General features: G+C 39.1%; 1 protein-coding gene across 12 annotated transcripts; it reads left to right on the forward strand.

Annotated features, from left to right (window-relative positions):
• The first annotated feature begins 206 nt into the window (after window positions 1-206).
• On the forward strand, window positions 207-17,397 carry nek5 (NIMA related kinase 5). Of its 12 annotated transcripts, none has more exons than XM_081599643.1 (25): window positions 207-631; window positions 1,247-1,383; window positions 2,495-2,591; window positions 2,737-2,834; window positions 2,939-3,022; window positions 4,033-4,103; window positions 4,764-4,850; window positions 6,656-6,710; window positions 6,951-7,064; window positions 7,941-8,027; window positions 8,797-8,896; window positions 9,913-10,022; window positions 10,119-10,177; window positions 11,158-11,358; window positions 11,631-11,709; window positions 12,741-12,854; window positions 12,966-13,046; window positions 13,799-13,891; window positions 14,678-14,785; window positions 15,001-15,087; window positions 15,163-15,337; window positions 15,414-15,488; window positions 15,588-15,708; window positions 16,175-16,355; window positions 17,086-17,397. In XM_081599643.1, the coding sequence occupies exons 2-25, from the start codon at window positions 1,261-1,263 to the stop codon at window positions 17,152-17,154; spliced, it is 2,469 nt and encodes an 822-aa protein (XP_081455769.1). In that variant the 5' UTR covers window positions 207-631; window positions 1,247-1,260; the 3' UTR covers window positions 17,155-17,397. The 12 variants fall into 12 exon arrangements, with proteins under 12 accessions (XP_081455769.1, XP_081455778.1, XP_081455781.1 ...); XM_081599652.1 differs by having other exon boundaries at window positions 15,417-15,488; XM_081599655.1 differs by having other exon boundaries at window positions 12,966-13,013; window positions 15,414-15,500.
• The last annotated feature ends 53 nt before the right edge of the window (window positions 17,398-17,450 follow it).

Consider the following 17,450-nt stretch of genomic DNA (forward strand, 5'->3'; position numbering starts at 1 on the left):
TTGCTCCGTTGGACGTTAAAAATAACACAGTCTCGGAGGATTAATTTTAAAGAACTTTTTACAGGTGCAGTACCTGACCTTGTGGAGGTCATGCACTCCTGAGAGCTCCAACGGGTGTTTTATTCTGACTTGAACGTGACAACAGCAAAATGAGCTGGGAATGAATCTTCAAATCTCTACTCTTGTAGCTGTGTCTTTGCACATCGGCTTTAAAGAGTAGGGAGATGAGAGACTCAGATTTCTGTCACTTCTGTGACGGCGTACCACGTATCTGGATCGCATCAGTTTCCTTTCGAAAAAGAGGGAAAAAATAGTTCTTAGTCGCCAAATTGTGACGTTTAAAGAGACATTATTTTCTAACCACTAAAATGTATATTTTTTTGATTATTAAAAGTAACATTTTAAGATTTTTAACAAATCTTGAAATTCACTGTTGTGAAGAGAATCATGAGTTTTCTACTCATAGTGTGAAAACAACTACATCTCCCAGTGTTCTCTGCGGCACCTTCTCTAGCCTGCCTTACTGTATTTTACGGACATAACTGTGACGTCTCGCGACTTTTCAACTTGTTGCAGTTTTTTTCCCCTCTCAGCTATGTTACCTGTACTGCATCTGTGAAGTTCCATACCCGTAAGTAAACTTATTTATTTAAAAGCATTAAAAAGGAAAGCTCTTCTTCCGGGCGAGGAAAGTGTAGTCAGCTTGCTAACTGTGTTGCCGTATCCATGGCAACGGACATGTTGAACTGAATAGGGAACTCAACTCAAACTTTTAGTGTAATATACACACACACACACACACACACACACCTTGCCGGCCTTCTTTTTACTTTTCATGTGATACAAGAAAACGGTGTGCTTCACCCAGCTGTGACCTTAAAATAAATACATCCACAGGTGTGCCTCTCTGTTAACCTATCAGAAGTTTCCAAAGCCATGACATCAACATCCGGGCTTTCCCTCGTTCATTCTCTATGTAAACTTCTGATTGTGAATAATAAGTAAATCTTTGATGTATTATTTCTATCAATATTGTGGGATTTAGAAGACATAAATCATTTTGGTTGGGTTCTGGGTGGGCTGGCTCAGTCGGTATTTTAACTGACCCAAAACCAAGTGAAGTGCGGTCCGATTTGACTGTAGACGGTGAGGAAAAAAAACGTTAAAATGCTGCAGCTGACGGTTTGCAGCTTGTTTCTGGCACAGCTAACACCTCGCTGATTATTCTGTGTTGTGTGCGTGGCAGCATTTCCAGGTGTTATGAATGACTATGAGGTTATCCGGCAGATCGGAGAAGGTGCGTTTGGGACAGCCTTACTCGTCAGAGACAAGCGGGGAGATGGAGACAGGAACTGCGTGGTGAAGCAGATCAGCCTCATGAAGGTACAGGAACCACAGCGCGCTGCCTGCTGACCAGTCTGCTCGGGGAAACCACAAGTGGCACATGTTTAAAGCGAACAACAATTTTATAACATCCAAAACATAAGAATGATCAAAATTACTGAATGAATTCTAATATCTATTTAAAATTTAACAGACATTTCTCACAGATTTTACAATAACATAACATCTCTTACCAAATATCACTAATTTGATCAATATAATCATATTTTTGTTTTCCTGATTGTCTTTGGAGTTTGAAATAAAGCAAGGATTTCTTTCAGATGCGTTAAAGGGGCAGTATTAGGTAAAATTGACCAGGTTTGAGCTTTTCTGTCATGGTATAATGTTATTTCCTCATCAAAAACATACCTGGAGTTTTGCTTTAATTCTTTTACAAAAGTTTGAGAAATCCTTAAATGTCCCGTGGCAACCATTCAGCTGGGATAAACATCTGGGTGGGCCTAGCCCCGCCTTCGAGATGCAGCTCCTCCTCGCAGCTGCCTTTTACAAACTACCGAGCTTCCACCTTACAAAGCAGTCCGCCTCACTCAGCTCCTTCAGACTAGCCAGCAGCAATTAGCAAACACCCAGTAGAACTGTGTATCTGCTGAGCTTACAGGAGCTACTTCTCAGTGGAGCGCTGCTCAAAACGTTGCTAAAGGGTTAATAGAGGAGCCATGTTGGGATGACTTCCTGAAGGTGGAATTACAAAAAGATCTGGAGTTTTTAAAGAGACAGGGGCCCGATTTCAAAGCGTTAAATTACAAAGTCAAATTTCTTTTAAGTCATATTTGATATCTATAGCAGTTTTGTAACAACTGATATTAACAGTTACTTGACTATGCTATAAAATAACACTATATGCCTGCAAGACACATAACACTGCCCCTTTATATGCATTAAAATGGGCAGGAAGTTTTCTCGTTCTTGGAACAAAATAGAAAAGTTAACAAAATGGGAAGAGACTTTGCGTCCTCTAAACCTATGAAATATGTTGGAATCTAAAAAAAAATGTCTACAATATAATAGAATTCAACCAATTTAAAGAAATCTCTCTTATAGTTTCATTCACTTTTAGAGCCGTCTCGTTGACTGTGTGCTTGTTGTTCAGATGTCAGCGAAGGAGAAAGAAGCCTCTAAGAAAGAAGTGACTCTGCTGTCACAGATGAAACACCCAAACATCGTTTCTTTCATCACGACATTTCAAGGTGGGAGCAGATCGTCCTTCCAGAGCATTTTATAGGCCCACTGATCCACTATTCAACAACACATTTATCATATCTCTAGTAGATTTAGGTGCTCATTTCCTGTCCTGTCAGAAACGAACCACTTGTAAACCTTTTCTGTGTGCAGAGAATGGCAGCCTGTATATAGTGATGGAGTACTGCGATGGCGGAGATCTGCTGAAGAAGATCAACATGCAGAGAGGAATTCCCTTCTCTGAGGCGCAGGTAGCGGTGAACCTGAAGCTCAGCTGAAACCTGAGCCTGAATGTGACCAAAGCCTGGGCTCCCTGTCAGACAGAGAAGAATAAAGTGAACTTTGTGTTTCTCAGATTGTGAACTGGTTCATCCAGATCTGCCTGGGCCTCAAGCACATCCACGACCGGAAGATTCTTCACAGAGACATCAAATCTCAGGTGAAACACACCGAAAAACAAGACTGAAAATAAAACTAAAGATTACTGAAACACTTAAAAAAAAAAAAACTTTGCATAACTATTTCTATATCAAACAAACAAACAGGGGTTTTAGCTTTGTAGGGATGCATTTCTGTGTTAGTCTAATGAACTCATGACGAGAAAAACATATATTTTTTTGTCTATTTAAACTGCATCACTCACAGTAAGGTCAATAAAATGTTCAAATGAAATTTTATTTTATTTAACAAAAGCAGTTGATTTCAGAGTAGTATAACTTCTGCTCTGTACACATGCAACGTTTCATTATTTACAAAGACTCATCAAAGTTCCACTGTGGATTTTAAACTGTTTGGACTCGGCCTTTACCTACATAAGAACAATTTGTTTTTCCAGTGACTAAAACTGCAGCATCATGTTGTGGAAAAATCCGAGTTGATGGACAAATGAAAGAAGGGGACATGACATAACCTGATGACATCATTTCATATGTTGTTTTGCACACTCTGAACTTATTGTTCCATTTTACAATTGCTTAATTGCTTACGATTAAAATTTATTGATCTCAAGGGGAATGTCTGATGTTACAGGAAAAACTCGGGGGGGAGAAAAAAACAGATTTAGTTTTTGTGGTGCTTTGGAAAAGATCATTTGTGCAGCATTTATTGCTCTGTGTCTATAAACATCGTAAACATCTTGTCTCTGGGGTTAAGCTCATTAATTAACAAGCATTATCATTACAGAGCTCTTTAGTTGTACAGCAGAACCGACCTGAGGTCAGTTCTGCTCTGAACAAAGACCGCTGTCTGTGCCAGCTGCCAGAATAACTCAGCAAGATGACAACACACTGCATTTCTGTTCACAGTCATCTCTCTGTTTCATCAGTCGTATCAGTTTACACACACACACACACACACACACACACACACACACACGCATGCACGCAACACGCACACACACACGGACACACACTCAAATCTGTTTTCATTCCTGCTCTCCCTGTTGCCTAGAATATCTTCCTAACCAGTGGAGGGATGAAAGTAAAGCTGGGGGACTTTGGTATCGCAAGAATTTTGAATAAGTAAGTCAAGTGTGATCCTCACACACACGTACACACACACGACGCAGCTGCCTGTCAGCAAGTCCACCGTAAGTCATGGAGGAGCTCCAAACAACTGATTAGCATTCCTCAAACTGTCGACTCGGACAAGTAAACACTGGAGTGTAGAAATGGTAGCCGGCTGGTAGCGTTTGATTGCAACAGTAGATTCAATAGTATGATGAAGTGTGTGATTATTGTCTATACTGTACAATATTTTTTGTTATTCTTATTGCATAGAGGGATGTAGAAGGCAGAAAAGGAAGGTATTCTGTTTTGGTGTGACTGTCATACTTCTACATGCTGCAAGGAAAGGAACAATTTTGTAGATATGAATTATTAAAAAGGGACAATATAGCAAACCTTCATGCCAAACACTGGAAAAGCACAAATCTTACCAAGTATTTTTGGTCTCATTTCTAGTGCAAAGATATTAGTACACTTGAAGTGAGATAAAACTAACTTAATTAGCTAAACATAAGAGTCAATAGCTTTTTATTATTGATGGAAAATATACCTCTGAAAATATACTTTCCACCAGAGACCATGTCACACTTCACAGCCTAAAGAGCCATTTCTGCGCTCAGCCGTATTGAGGCGTAACTGAGGGTGGGCTGATTGTTTTTCTGTTTGACCGTTTAGCACCCTGGAGATGGCCAGGACGTGTGTCGGGACGCCCTACTACCTCTCACCAGAGATCTGTGAGAGTCGGCCCTACAACAACAAGACGTATGTTCAGCTTCCCCTGCACATACATTCATGTTGGTCACCTTCAGTTTAGGTTACCTTTAGTTATCAGTTGTTTACAATGTTGTTGTAACTGTAAAATGTTTGTAAAATATTTTTTTTAATAATAACTCTGTTTAACTTTAAAAAAAAAAAGTGTTGAGCTAACAGCTCAAAATTTGTGACATGACCAAAAAATTACTGAAAACAAAAAAACAGGAAAAGAATAGAGAAAGTAATTGAGAATTTAATCTACAGTCTTCAGAATTTCAACCTAACCTGCCTGGAAATAAAAAAAAACACGAATAACTTCAGTTGTCATGCAGGAGTCTACAGGGGAATAAAGGAAGGTTTTAAAAATGTGCAATTGGGACTTGAATTTAAATGCGCTTCATGGTCAACACAATATGGCAAACAGCAGACAGGACCCAAAAGCCCCAAACTTTCTCAAAACTGACCACAGGATGAGTCCAGCCTTTTATCTGGAGGTCCTGGAGGAGAATGTGGAGTCGGCGGCCCGGGAACTGACAGTGATCAGCAGTAGAAACAGAAAGTGATCTGCGGTCTCCGTCTCTTTAGCTTAATGTCTCTGAGGTTCTCTGAGTTTTTTCTTCCGCTGTAACTCTGCCCTCACTCTGCCATCTGCTGTTCTTACTTTCTGTTTCTACCTTTGAGTGGCTCTACATGCTGCGGCCTGCCTGTCACTTTGCTGCTGGTTCAAGGGAATTTACCAGCTGAGGGCCGACAAATGTTGTTCCTGCTCTATGCTGATACTCAGCACAAGATTATTACAACCAGGTCAATGATTGATAAAAAAAAAAAATATTCCCCAGCACATTTGTATCACTCTTTATATGAAAGCCAACGCACCAGGAACACTTCTGTGGGGTTTTAGCTGTGAAATAAAATTCCTTACAATGAGGGCGGAGTTGTTTGAAATCAGTCCAAAATTTCTGCTCACTTGCAGTAGAATTGGACATGGGTGGAGTCTGGTGGACAGATGGGTTGTGGCCCTGACAGAGTGTGTTGCTTTTCATGTCTGTCTCTGCTGGACGATCATGTGTGAGAGCAACAATAAGCCGCGGTTGTGTAATGTTGGTGTTATGACCTAGTAGAGCTGCAATCCACCCAGAGGGGGTTTCATTCTGACAGCGAGTGCAGACACATACAGAGGAGCAACACTTTGTGTCTGTTCATGTCCAGATTGTCTTATCTAACTTAGCAAACTGGGATAAACTGAATATCTTCAGCCTGTTCAGTCTATACAACACTTATAAATAATTTCCATTTGACCTGTTTTTGAAGCTCCCTGGTTGAAGTTGGAGTGCTGATTGAATGTAGCAGTTGTTATCTTTTGTTTGTGTGTTATTTCATCTGCTCTTTTCTGTTCCCCTGTTTTGGTGAAGCTGAGGTCAAACTGACCTCCTCTTCTTTCTACTCAAGACTCTTATCAAAAACTTAGTGACGTTTTGAGGTGGATGTAACTCTGAACCTCTTGAAGTGTTTGCCTTCATCCTCTCCTCAAAACGTCAAAGTACAGTCAAGATTTGTCATGTACTTGACTCTGAGCCAGAAAAAACAAGTACCTGAAGACAATTTTTTTTTTACTTTGTTTTTCCCCTCCAGGTTTATGACTTTAGCTGAAGGGTGTGAGATGATGATAAACTGCTCACTTTTGTCCCGTTATGTAAGATGCCCTCAGTGGGACGTTAACAGGAAGGAAGTTTGTGAAATGGTGTAATTAAAACCAGGGAAAATTGATTGAGGTTGATAAATATTTGCTTTTGTTTGTGTTTTTGCTTCTGCAGAGATGTCTGGTCTCTCGGTTGTGTCCTCTATGAACTCTGCAGCCTGAGGCATCCAGTAAGCTTTACCGCTTCATAGACGCTAAGCTAACGCTGCCATCATCCATCCATCTATTGAATTACAAAGTCAAATTTCTTTTAAGTCATGTAGCATTTTTATAACAACTTAATGTAGCATAGTTTCTTGACTGACTGGAACAAACATAACGCTGCCCCTTTAAAAATGCATTTTCTGCTGTTAAATGAACTGAACGTTAGCTTCTTTTTGCTCCTGTCTTATTTACTGATTGCGTTTCAGTTCGAGGGCAACAGCCTGAGGCAGCTGGTCAGCAAAATCTGCAGAGGCCACTACGCACCTGTCCCCAGTCGCTACTCCCACGACCTTCGTCTGCTGGTTACCCAGCTCTTCAAGGTCGGACACACTCTTGTCTCTTTTGTTGCAGCGTTTACGTAAAACGGCAAGAACAAGTGAAGTTACAGAGCAGGTACAAACAAGAATCAGCTCTTGACATGAGTGTCAGTGGAGGTTGAAAATGACTCATCACACAGAAGTGATAGTTTAGTCTGTAGTAGATAGTATTTACTTATTTTTTGCTTTAGTACAGTACTTGTTTATATAATTCCCTTTGGAAGTTGTTAGTTAACTCGCAACATTTTTAGAAGATAAGAATATTTTAGAACTTCAGCTTATTTTAGCAACGTTAAACGTACAAGACTCTAGAACTTTAGTTGCGAAAAAGCTCTGCCAATAATGTTTTTGTTTTTTTCGAGATTTTTGAGTTTTCACAGTTTTTCCCGTTTCTTTTTCTAACTTATCGGAGGCGTCTCAGCTGGACCCGACATTTCTGCATTCGATTTTATGTCTTGAATAAAAGTCAGCACAATTTGCTGTCCAGTTCAGGGATCAAAGAACCGGTGTTATGGGATTATAGCTGTTTTCTCTTGAAAGGCCTTTGGCAGCAGCAGGTCGGATTAAGTCATAATCACCAGTTGTAAATGACAGAATGTCACAAACTGTTTAAGCAGCTGTTTATTATTCTGAGTGTCTCGTGATTCTCTATTGTTCTCTGGAGACACCACTGTTAGAAATACAGAGCTCTTAGTTTTATCATGTTAAATGTATTATTTCATCAGAGGTTCTGATGAGGTTGTCGTCTCGTCTCTTGCACAATAAACTGACTCATAACTTTTCAACATAATTTAATAGTTAAGTGGAATAGATATAGTGGGACACACTTGAAAACGCATCATCTTTGTAACATACATTGGTTTTTTTTGTTTTTTTCAGGTCAACCCTCGAGACCGTCCCTCAGTGAGCTCAGTCCTGCGGCAGCCATTTTTAGAAAAACACGTCGGTAAACACGTCAACGCTGAGGTAATGGCTCAGTTTGATCACTGTAGTTTAAACCGTCATGTTAGTGAAAGGATGTGCATCATAAATGGTAGCATTGCTTAAAAAATATACAAAACATAAATAGATTGTCAGTTTTTTTAGAGCACCAATGCAAAGCAAAACTTTATTTTATGTGACCAATATCAGCTCAAAGTCGTCTGTAATTGTGAAGTAGAAGAAAAAACAAACATGGTTTTTAATTCTTTTATTATTATTTCTTTGCAAATGGAAATCTGTAAAGTGTTTTCATATCTACTGACACTTTGTAGAGTCACTTTTCATTGCAGCTGCAGCCACAAGACTCTACCAACTTTCCACATCGACACTGATATCTTAGTTTTTTCCTCCCATTCTTTCCCAAACCGAGCTGCAGCTCAGTCAGATGGGATGGGAACGTCTGTGTACATCATCTATTAAATCTTCCCACAAATTGTCAGTTGGATTTTATTGTCACATGATGGATAAAGCAGATCTGCATGAGATGTCTAAAGCTTAGAATGTTGTTTTATAACTTAATACTTCAAAATGTCATCCCTGATGTGTCTGCTGCATTCCTTGGTCTTTATTATGCTGTTTGGTTTCTGATTTTCTATAAAAGGAAAAAAGCTCAAATGCCTCTACAGAACATACAAAAGAGTTACCACACTGTTTTGCTTCTCATGAAATCTGTCAAATTCTTATTGGCTTTCGTAAACAACGATGATGTAAAATACAAGCTATCGGTGTAGGTTGTGGTTTTCGGTGTTTGCAGACGATGCAGGGGGAGCTGAACCACGCGGCTTCCCATCGAAACGGAGCAGCAGCTGCATCAGACGCTGCTAAAATAAGAACAGGAGCATCAAAACCGGCAGGTAACGCAGCGCAGAGCGCCGAGTGAAAACTCATCGACTGTGTGTGTGTTTGGTTTTGTTAAATGAGAGTTCATTGACTTCTGATAATGTCAGTGTTGCTCTCCTCAACTGCTCTAGGATGGTTTTGGCAGCAATAGATCATTTTGAAAACATTCAGGATACATTTAAAATGAAATCCAATAATAATAATAATAATAATATTACAATAAGACTTTTAGTACCACGAGAGAACTACACTGCAAAAACCCAAAATTTTACCAAGAAATTTTCCAAAATAATTTTTCCTTTTTAAAAAAAAACAAAGAACTTTGAGAGAGATTTGAGATTAATCTTAAATTTTCAGATTTTTTTTTTCTAGCAAATTTTTGACGTTTGGAGCTCAGAAATTTGCTTATTTTTTTCTTGAAAGTTTCTGAGATGAATCTCAAAATTTCTGAGTTTTATAGTGGGAATTCACTCTTCTTTTTTCTATCTATAGCAGTGGTTCTTAACCTGGGTTTGATCGAACCCCAGGGGTTCGGTGAGTCGGTTTCAGGGGTTCGGCGGAGCCTCTGCCGCGGAGGTAAAGACACACTTGTGTAAAGTGTGAAGACGCCCCGCTTTGCCATCACTTGCTGCAGAGGATCACGTTACATTGCTTAGCCAATCAGAGCTGCGGAGGAGCCCTGATTGAAGGAGTTCCACTCTTTTTTACCAAATTCTATAGTCTAAATCTGCTCCTTATTTGCATCTTTTCGGGGTTGCTACTGCCTCTAGTGGCGTGGCGGTGGTAACACAGCTAATATAATTACATTACTAAATCAGGGGGGGTAGGAATAAGAAGGGTTCGGTGAATGCGCATATGAAACTGGGGGGTTTGGTACCTCAAAAAAGGTTAAGAACCACTCACTGATCTATAGTGACCCTGATACACTGCGATGGAAAACTCAATAGGTTTTATTTCTCAACATTTTCCTCCAGCAAACAGTATATATGAAAATGGAGAGCTAAACATTTTGTTCTCCGCTGTCGTCCAGAGAAGCTGCAGAAGGCGCGAGCAGCAGAGAGGCCGAGGGCAGCAGGCAGAAAACCGGCTGCTAAACTGGACCACAGAGCGCCGTTCAGAGTGACCGCCGCTCCCTACAAGGTAGGTCTGAAGCAGCATCAGTCTCTCTGTTTGATCCGGGATCTGGGTTTTTTTGTGTTTCTGTTGGTTTAACTTTGTATTCATGTGCTTTTGCAGCCTCTTCATCAAAGAGCAGCCAAACCAGCCGCAGACGGAGCCTTTGCAGGGATTCAGAAGTGGGTATTAAAAAAAACCTCCTCAAAACTTGCTGCATTTCCAAAAACCGTAAAAATGCACAAATTTAACTTGTGAAAATAAATGTGCTTAATCCTGAAAAAATAAATCTAAATTTTCAGTCATATTGAAACAGATGTATTTCAACACATCTATTAGGTAAGGTAAGGTAATTTTATTTATATAGCACATTTTCAGCATTCAAAGTGCTTAGAAAATCTTTTCTCATTATCACTTGTAAGTTTTCACATTTGTAAAAACTTACCATGATTTTTAATGACTTATCATGTGGGCAGGTTTATTCAGGTGCGATTTTAATCACATTTCTGATTTAAAGGAAACACTGCAATTGCAAAATTGTCTTTTTTGGAGTGGAATATCAAAAACATTTGTAACAGAAACGCAGCTACTGATTAAACTTTGCTTATGTAAGTTATGTAACGTGTTAGTGAATGTTTATCGCCTAATAGTCAGATCACAATTAACCTCTAAGAAGCTTGTGAAACTGAAAGAATATTTTTTTATACGATGATAATATCAGGATCATAGCAGATAGGAAATAGGAGTACAGTTCTGCCAAAAACTCATTTCTAATTTAATCTAAGAAATATATTAGGGAAATACTTAAAAAGTTGAAAATCTTTGACTTTTTGAACATTTCTGGAAAAAAAAAATTCTAGAAAATTTTTGAGATTTATCTAAAAATTGCTGAGCTTTTCTAGCAAATTTTTACTTTTTAAACTCTGAAATTTCCAAGTTTTTTCTAGAAAATTTCAGATATCAATCTAAAAAAAAGTTTTTTGTTGGAAATGTGCTCCTTTTTTTATCTACCGTCATAGATATATCAGTGAAGGATGTTATATTTTATATAAGTTTTGTTTGAAAAGTGGTAAAGATTAAAAACTGCCCTGCGAAGAGAGCGGTTCATGTCACGATCCAGTCATTTTTATAACCTTTTGAAATGAATATGTTGTTCTTCTAGCTACAGGCTGGATGGGAGGCAGCCTGACATCCATTACCAGAACTATTACGCCCAGCTGGATGTCATTCAGAGGAGGAATCAGGACGTTCCTGCTGCTGCTGCTCCACCTTCAGCTCCTGATCCTGCGGCTCTGGAGCAAGTCCTGGATGTGAACCTGCAGTACTGGGAACAAGACGGTCCACTTGTGGAACCATACCAGCTGTGGGTGGCACAGAAATGCAGCACATTTTCATAAAAGATCAACAAAAATATGCGATTTGTTTTTACAGCTTCCTGTTAAGAAACTGATTCATCTGAAGTAATATTTACATCAAATCTAGATTTGCCTCAACTTTAATTAGCCACAATTTTATGCCTAGCAGGAATAAATTGCTTCCAAACTTTACCACTGCTTATGGAAAGCTTCAGTGAGTTTTATCTTGTTCCCATTGCCACGGCAACACGTGTTCACCTTCACCTGTTGTGTCTGTCAGTGTGGCTGCAGCTCGTAACGAGTACCTGCAGAGGAAACACGAGGCCAACCAGTACAAACTGAGAGCAGAGAAACAGCTGGTAAGACCAAACTCCGTACCATCAGGTTGGATTAAACCCGACTGCCTCTGCAGTGAGTTTGTTTGTTCTAATAACGTTTCTGATCTTTACATTTTGGATAAAATGTAGAACTACCTTCAGGAAGCACAGTGAACACTAATATTAGGCCATCATTTATTTTAATGGATGGATTTAGAAGTAGAGCTGGACGTGGTTTAAAGCAAAGACATATGCATAAATATGACAGTTGATATTTATCGACTTTTATATTTTATGGAGATATAAATGTGAAATATCTCCAACCGTCACAGATATGAAGTATGTGTGTCACATTTGATGTATGTATACTGCATGTTTATTGTGATTAAAGGCTTAAAATGTACAATATGCTACTACATTAGGATAAGGTAGGTAACTTTTGCCATGACAACATCCTCTAATTTTTGTTTCCGTATTTTAATTAGTGCCTAAACATCTAGGGCTGAACATCCAGTTCTCTATATACAGCTTCTGACTGCCCCCAAGTGGTCAAATAATTATTAGCTGAAATAATCAGGAAATGGGTCTCAATTTCAAGCTCTTGCTATGCCGATGTGAGTGAATCTTCAGTTTGTGCAGTTTAAAATACTAAAGTTAGTGAATATTAGAAATAGTTCTGGGTATGAAAATGTTATTTGGCCACAGAAAGAAAAAACAATAGAGCAGAACAGAATATTTGTTATAGAAGTACATGGAAAACCTGCAAAACCGAAGAAGAATTGAACTGAACATGATTTTAACTGATAGTACAGAAGAATCTAGATGTATAATAAACTGTTATATAAATTATGTTACATTCATGTGAAAGTAAATCTTTCACATGAATCTTTCATGTGAAGATTCACATGAACATTAAAATAAATGCAATTCAAAACTGGCATTAAATCAAAATCTACAATCATAAGTACAAAGGGAGAAATATTGTCAACTTCAGGCCTATTAAATACTATTTACTGTATCTAAAGAACGTTTCTCAATTGTTTTCTTGTCTTGGTGACTTTTATTGTCTCCAGGGTTTGCGGCCGTGTACAGCTGAGAGTAACAGGAAACCAGGCGGTCAGGAGCAGGACGCTGAACTACATGACAACCAACACTTTCCTCTGCACAGAAAATACGAGGGACAGCAGGTGGGACACCGAACAGACAACTGCATAAGCTGAAATTAATGTGTAAAAATGATTAAAAAAAATAAAATAAAAAAAAAAGTTGTACAAATGTCCAAAATGAAATGTGTGTAGGAGTATCTGCGTCAGCTGGATCTCATCAGGCAGCAGTATCATCAGGAGGTGAGACAGATGAGACAGAGAGCTGAATCAGAGGTATGCAAATTAGATTATATTAATATATCTGATGCATTTATATAAAGAGTTTGTGTAATATACGCAGACATATCCAATAAATTAATGTCTTCCAATTTGGCAGATTAAAGACACCTTTTGAAAAATAGCTTTTTTGCAGGTAAACATACTTGTCTTTTTTCATTAAGCCCAGGCTTGATTTCTTTTTTTTTCATATTAAAAATATTTTTGTTGATCTTGTCATGTTTTAGCTTTAAGTAGAACATAATTATACCAGTAATCAAGGCTTTAAAACGTCATTGAGTGGAATTGATGGTTCACTTAATGATGGAGTCACTCAAATACATGGACTTTTCAACAACAATGTTATTATTCATAGAATTTCTAACATAAATATTCAGAGTTGTAAATACTAGATGTTAGTAATATTTAAAAATACAGTAGCAGAACATTCAAAGGGTATTTCAGATGCCAGAATAAATCCAGATAGTTTTACAAATACTCTGTTCAAACCTGCTTTGCTGGCACATAAATAAATGTTTTTTTTGTTTGTGGTTCAGAAAGTAAACGATGCGAGCTTTTTCAGCCACCCGGTTCTTTCACACAGTCTCTGCTCAGCATGTGAACCACATGGGGGAAGGTTTGGGTTTGGGTGCATGTTTGATGCAGCAGCTGCGTACGACGAAGCTGCATCCAAAAGCTCACAAGGCACCTAAAGTATTATCTGTAACAGAAGTCATAGCAGCAGCTTTATACATGTTTGTACTCATCAGCCACAAGAGAAACAAAGAACCTTTGTGGTGGATAAAGCTCGAGACCCGGAGCCCGCCTCGGATACTGAGGAACAGAAAGAAACACCTGCTCAGGTACGAAGAACCACAGGAAAACAGAAACAAAGGAGAATACACATCAAGTGTGTAGCGTTGAAGTGAGTTTGATATTTACATGACTCTGAAATCAGAGGATCAAACTTGTGCAGAGTATTCTAAGACTATTAATTTAGGAAAAGTGGACGGTTAAAGCCGAATATTTTCGTACACTAAATAAAAAGACACTCTCTCAAGTTAAATCAAACTTTTCTTGATAAATCAGTTTGATCTGATTTATCATAATTTGCTAAATTTATCATAATTTAGCAAATTATGACTATTTGCTAAATGCTAGAAACCTTGGCTGGAACTTTCCTCAAATTCAAAAGTTTTCATCCATTTGTATCAGTATCTGATGTATAACTTAACAGTTTGCACATAAAATACACCCAACATATACACAGAAGTTTGTGGTTGTATTATCAGATAAAAATGTTTTTAAAAAGTTGACGATTTGATATGGTTTTAAAAAAAAAAGAGAGAGAGAGAGCAGCTCCACTTTAAAAAGTTGAGTTAATTTGTTACATGTAGTCGAATTAAGTTAGCCAAACTTTATGTTTAGCATGACAACTTAATAAACATAATGTCTTTACTGGTATAAACTTAATTTGATTAACTCATTTTTTCAAATTAACTCGCTCGTCTTTCAGTGAATGTAATGTTTCATCTGAGCTTTTAGACCTTTACACTGTGATAAGATGTGTTGCATCTTCTGTTCTTTTGGTTTGAAGCTCTTGCTGTTCATAAGGAAACTTGGTCAAATCCTACATGTTTGTCGTTAAGTCACTCAGGTTGCAGAGTTTTTCCTTCCCGCTGCAGGACATGGACGCAGTCCTGAGGCAGGTCAGAGAAGACGACGAGGGACTTTCTCAGAAAAAACCCAAAGATAAGGTGAAGTTCTGCCTGCTGAACCTGAAAAAAAAAATCTCATTTTGATTCAAATAAAGCATGGAACAGCATCTGAAAAGCTCAGCTGGTGTATAGAGGGAATATTTCAAACATTTTCAAAAGTCATTCCTTGTCACTCAGCAGTGATATTTGAGTAAAAAATGAAGTGAGACTGTGTGAAAATGATGAACAGCATCTAAATCTTTTGGCACCTGCAGAAGGGAATCATGTTTGAAATCCGGCTGGATGAAGAAGAAAACAAAGAAGAAGAAACAAAGGAGGAGAGGAAAAACGAAGAGAAGCAGGTAGAAGAACTGAAACAAAGTCATTTTTGCTACATGTCTTCAGTTCTTCAGTTTTCTTCTCCTCTCACCAAATAGGAAGTGGACCCTCTCAATCGTACGCTGAGCTTCCAGGAAGGGGAGGAGCTAAAGCTCAAAGACTGGTCAAAGGAGAGAAAGGGGTGGAGCCAAAGGACCCCTCAGACTCTGCTGGACGCCCTGGCCAACATGGACGTCAGCTCGGCGTACAGCACAGCGGCTGAGCCTTCAGAAGGTGCAGCTCGCACGACGACTGACGTATCCCCTGTGATTTTAAAGCTCCTCATGTCTGACACATGTTTGGCCCCCAGCAGGTCGCAGGCAGTGGACCAGCGGCCCCCCCAGCTCCCTGCTGGACGCTCTGGCTCAGGCCAAACTCGCACCAGGTCTGGACACAGGTCAGGCCAAAACACCAGCAGGCAGGAAACTGAAGGCTACAGAGATTCACTGTATGTTGATCACTGAACTGTTCATCCTCTATGAAGCTTTAGACGCTACGGAGGGAGAGGAGGAGAAGGGAAGACGAGAGGAAGAGGAGGAAGAGGACTCGGATATAGAGATGGATGAAGAGCGTCTGGAGTCGAGGTCTGATGATGATGACGACACGTGAGTTCAGACTTTAACTTCACTATGAACCCAGTATGGTACAAACCACATATTTGTTTTAAAAGAGAAACAGCAAATACAATTAAAGGTCACCTTAAGGCTGCACAATAAACATGTTTGTTACATTTTTTGCAAAAAACCTATAATGAGATTTCAGTTCTTCAGGATGAGCTGTTTTAGGTCTCTGTCACTTTAAATCCAAATGAGCTGCTGCTGGCCACGCCCCCCAAATTCAACGTTTACGCTCGCTGCAAACAGATGCTCAATTATACAGCCGTACATCTTTGAAAAGTATTAGTAGAGCGTCGTGCACAATCAACAAAATGCACACAGCATTTTCATAACAACTGAAGTTAACAGTTACTCGATGCTATAAAATGATGCTGTGTGCCTGAAAAATGAATTCTGAATCTTTTAAATATAACAAAGGGAAGGTAACTAAGACTGATGTCGTGTTTTTCTTCAGGAACTTTGAGGAGTCTGAGGACGAGCTGAGAGACGCCGTGGCCGACTCCATGAGGAACCTTTACGTCATGGAGGACTCCAGCCCTGGAGAAAACACACCGGAGACGCAGGAGGAGGGTGAAGAAGAGGAGAGGAAGGACAGAGGAGCAGACGGCTCTTCAGGCCATCAGGCCCAAGCAGAGGTCAGCGGTTCAGAGTGTGAAGACTCACCAAGTGGGTGTTTCTAGTAAACCTGAAGAGTCCCAGACAGACAAGAGCATCAGGCTGAAATGACTCAGTGGTTTGTTAACAGATGGATTATTCTGAATGAACTGCCTTAAAACGTGTGAAAGTTTTCACTCTGAAGTTTACATAGGGAGGGTTGAGGAGGCAGCAGTCCACAGTGGTACGACTCATGAAGCCTTGGCTACATATTCATGTTTTACATCTGGACTAAAATATCTGCCAAGCCTGATTTTAAGTGCACAGTAATATAAATGTAGTTTTAAGAATGTAAAAAAATCTTTATTTACTAAATAAATAAAAAAACATGGCCTACCTGTCATTTAGTGGTCCAACGTCACATCTGATACCAAACACAAAGGGAGACACTGAATGCAACCATGATTGTCAGTCAGATTGTGAAATATACGTCTACATTTCATGTACAGCACTTTTCAAATGATTTTTGACAACAAATATTGTTTGAGAGAAAATCAATGGTCACCTTTCAGTGGAATCAATTTTACAGCTTTTCACTTGTGTTTGGACTTCTACCTCATACCTGTCGAATTCATTTCTGTGTTCAAAGTTGATGTAAAACAGTTTGTCATTCTAAGGCAACCAGCAGAACCCAACAGTGTCAAAAGGAAAATATTATCATCATTTAGGTACAAATGCTAACATCCTTTGATGCATTCCTGTCTCTTCCAGCAGAAACGTCTCTGGAGGACTTTATGCTACCAAGTTGTGCAAAGGTTATGCAAAACCTACCAGCAGTGAATGGAAGCAGCCAAAAGTCTCACTTTTATTCCCATAATCAGTTTGCATTTGACTTCTGATGGTTTAGCTGCACTGAAAGTAAGTTAGCCATTTTTCTTAGAGGATAACTTGTCACTCTAACTCTACAAATGCAGTAGTGGACCATTTGTTGTTTATTTTGCTCAGACACTAGGAAAAAACAAGGCAGTACGGAAGTTAATTACTGGGATCATTTCAGAGAGTAAACACCTGCTCAAACTTTAATGCTCTGACTGTTTACCGCCTGCTTGGCTTGTTTAAGGAAGATAAATCTGCCC

Source organism: Poecilia reticulata, chromosome 2, assembly GCF_904066995.2.
Source record: "Poecilia reticulata chromosome 2, P_reticulata-male-v2, whole genome shotgun sequence".
NCBI lineage: Eukaryota > Metazoa > Chordata > Actinopteri > Cyprinodontiformes > Poeciliidae > Poecilia > Poecilia reticulata.

Coding starts and splice junctions, on each gene's coding strand:
- nek5 (XM_081599628.1), top strand. CDS start 1,261: ATGAATGACTATGAGGTTATCCGGCAGATCGGAGAAGGTGCGTTTGGG. Junction 3,023..4,032: donor ACAGAGACATCAAATCTCAG/GTGAAACACACC, acceptor CCTGTTGCCTAG/AATATCTTCCTAACCAGTGG. Junction 12,855..12,965: donor GAAAATACGAGGGACAGCAG/GTGGGACACCGA, acceptor AAATGTGTGTAG/GAGTATCTGCGTCAGCTGGA.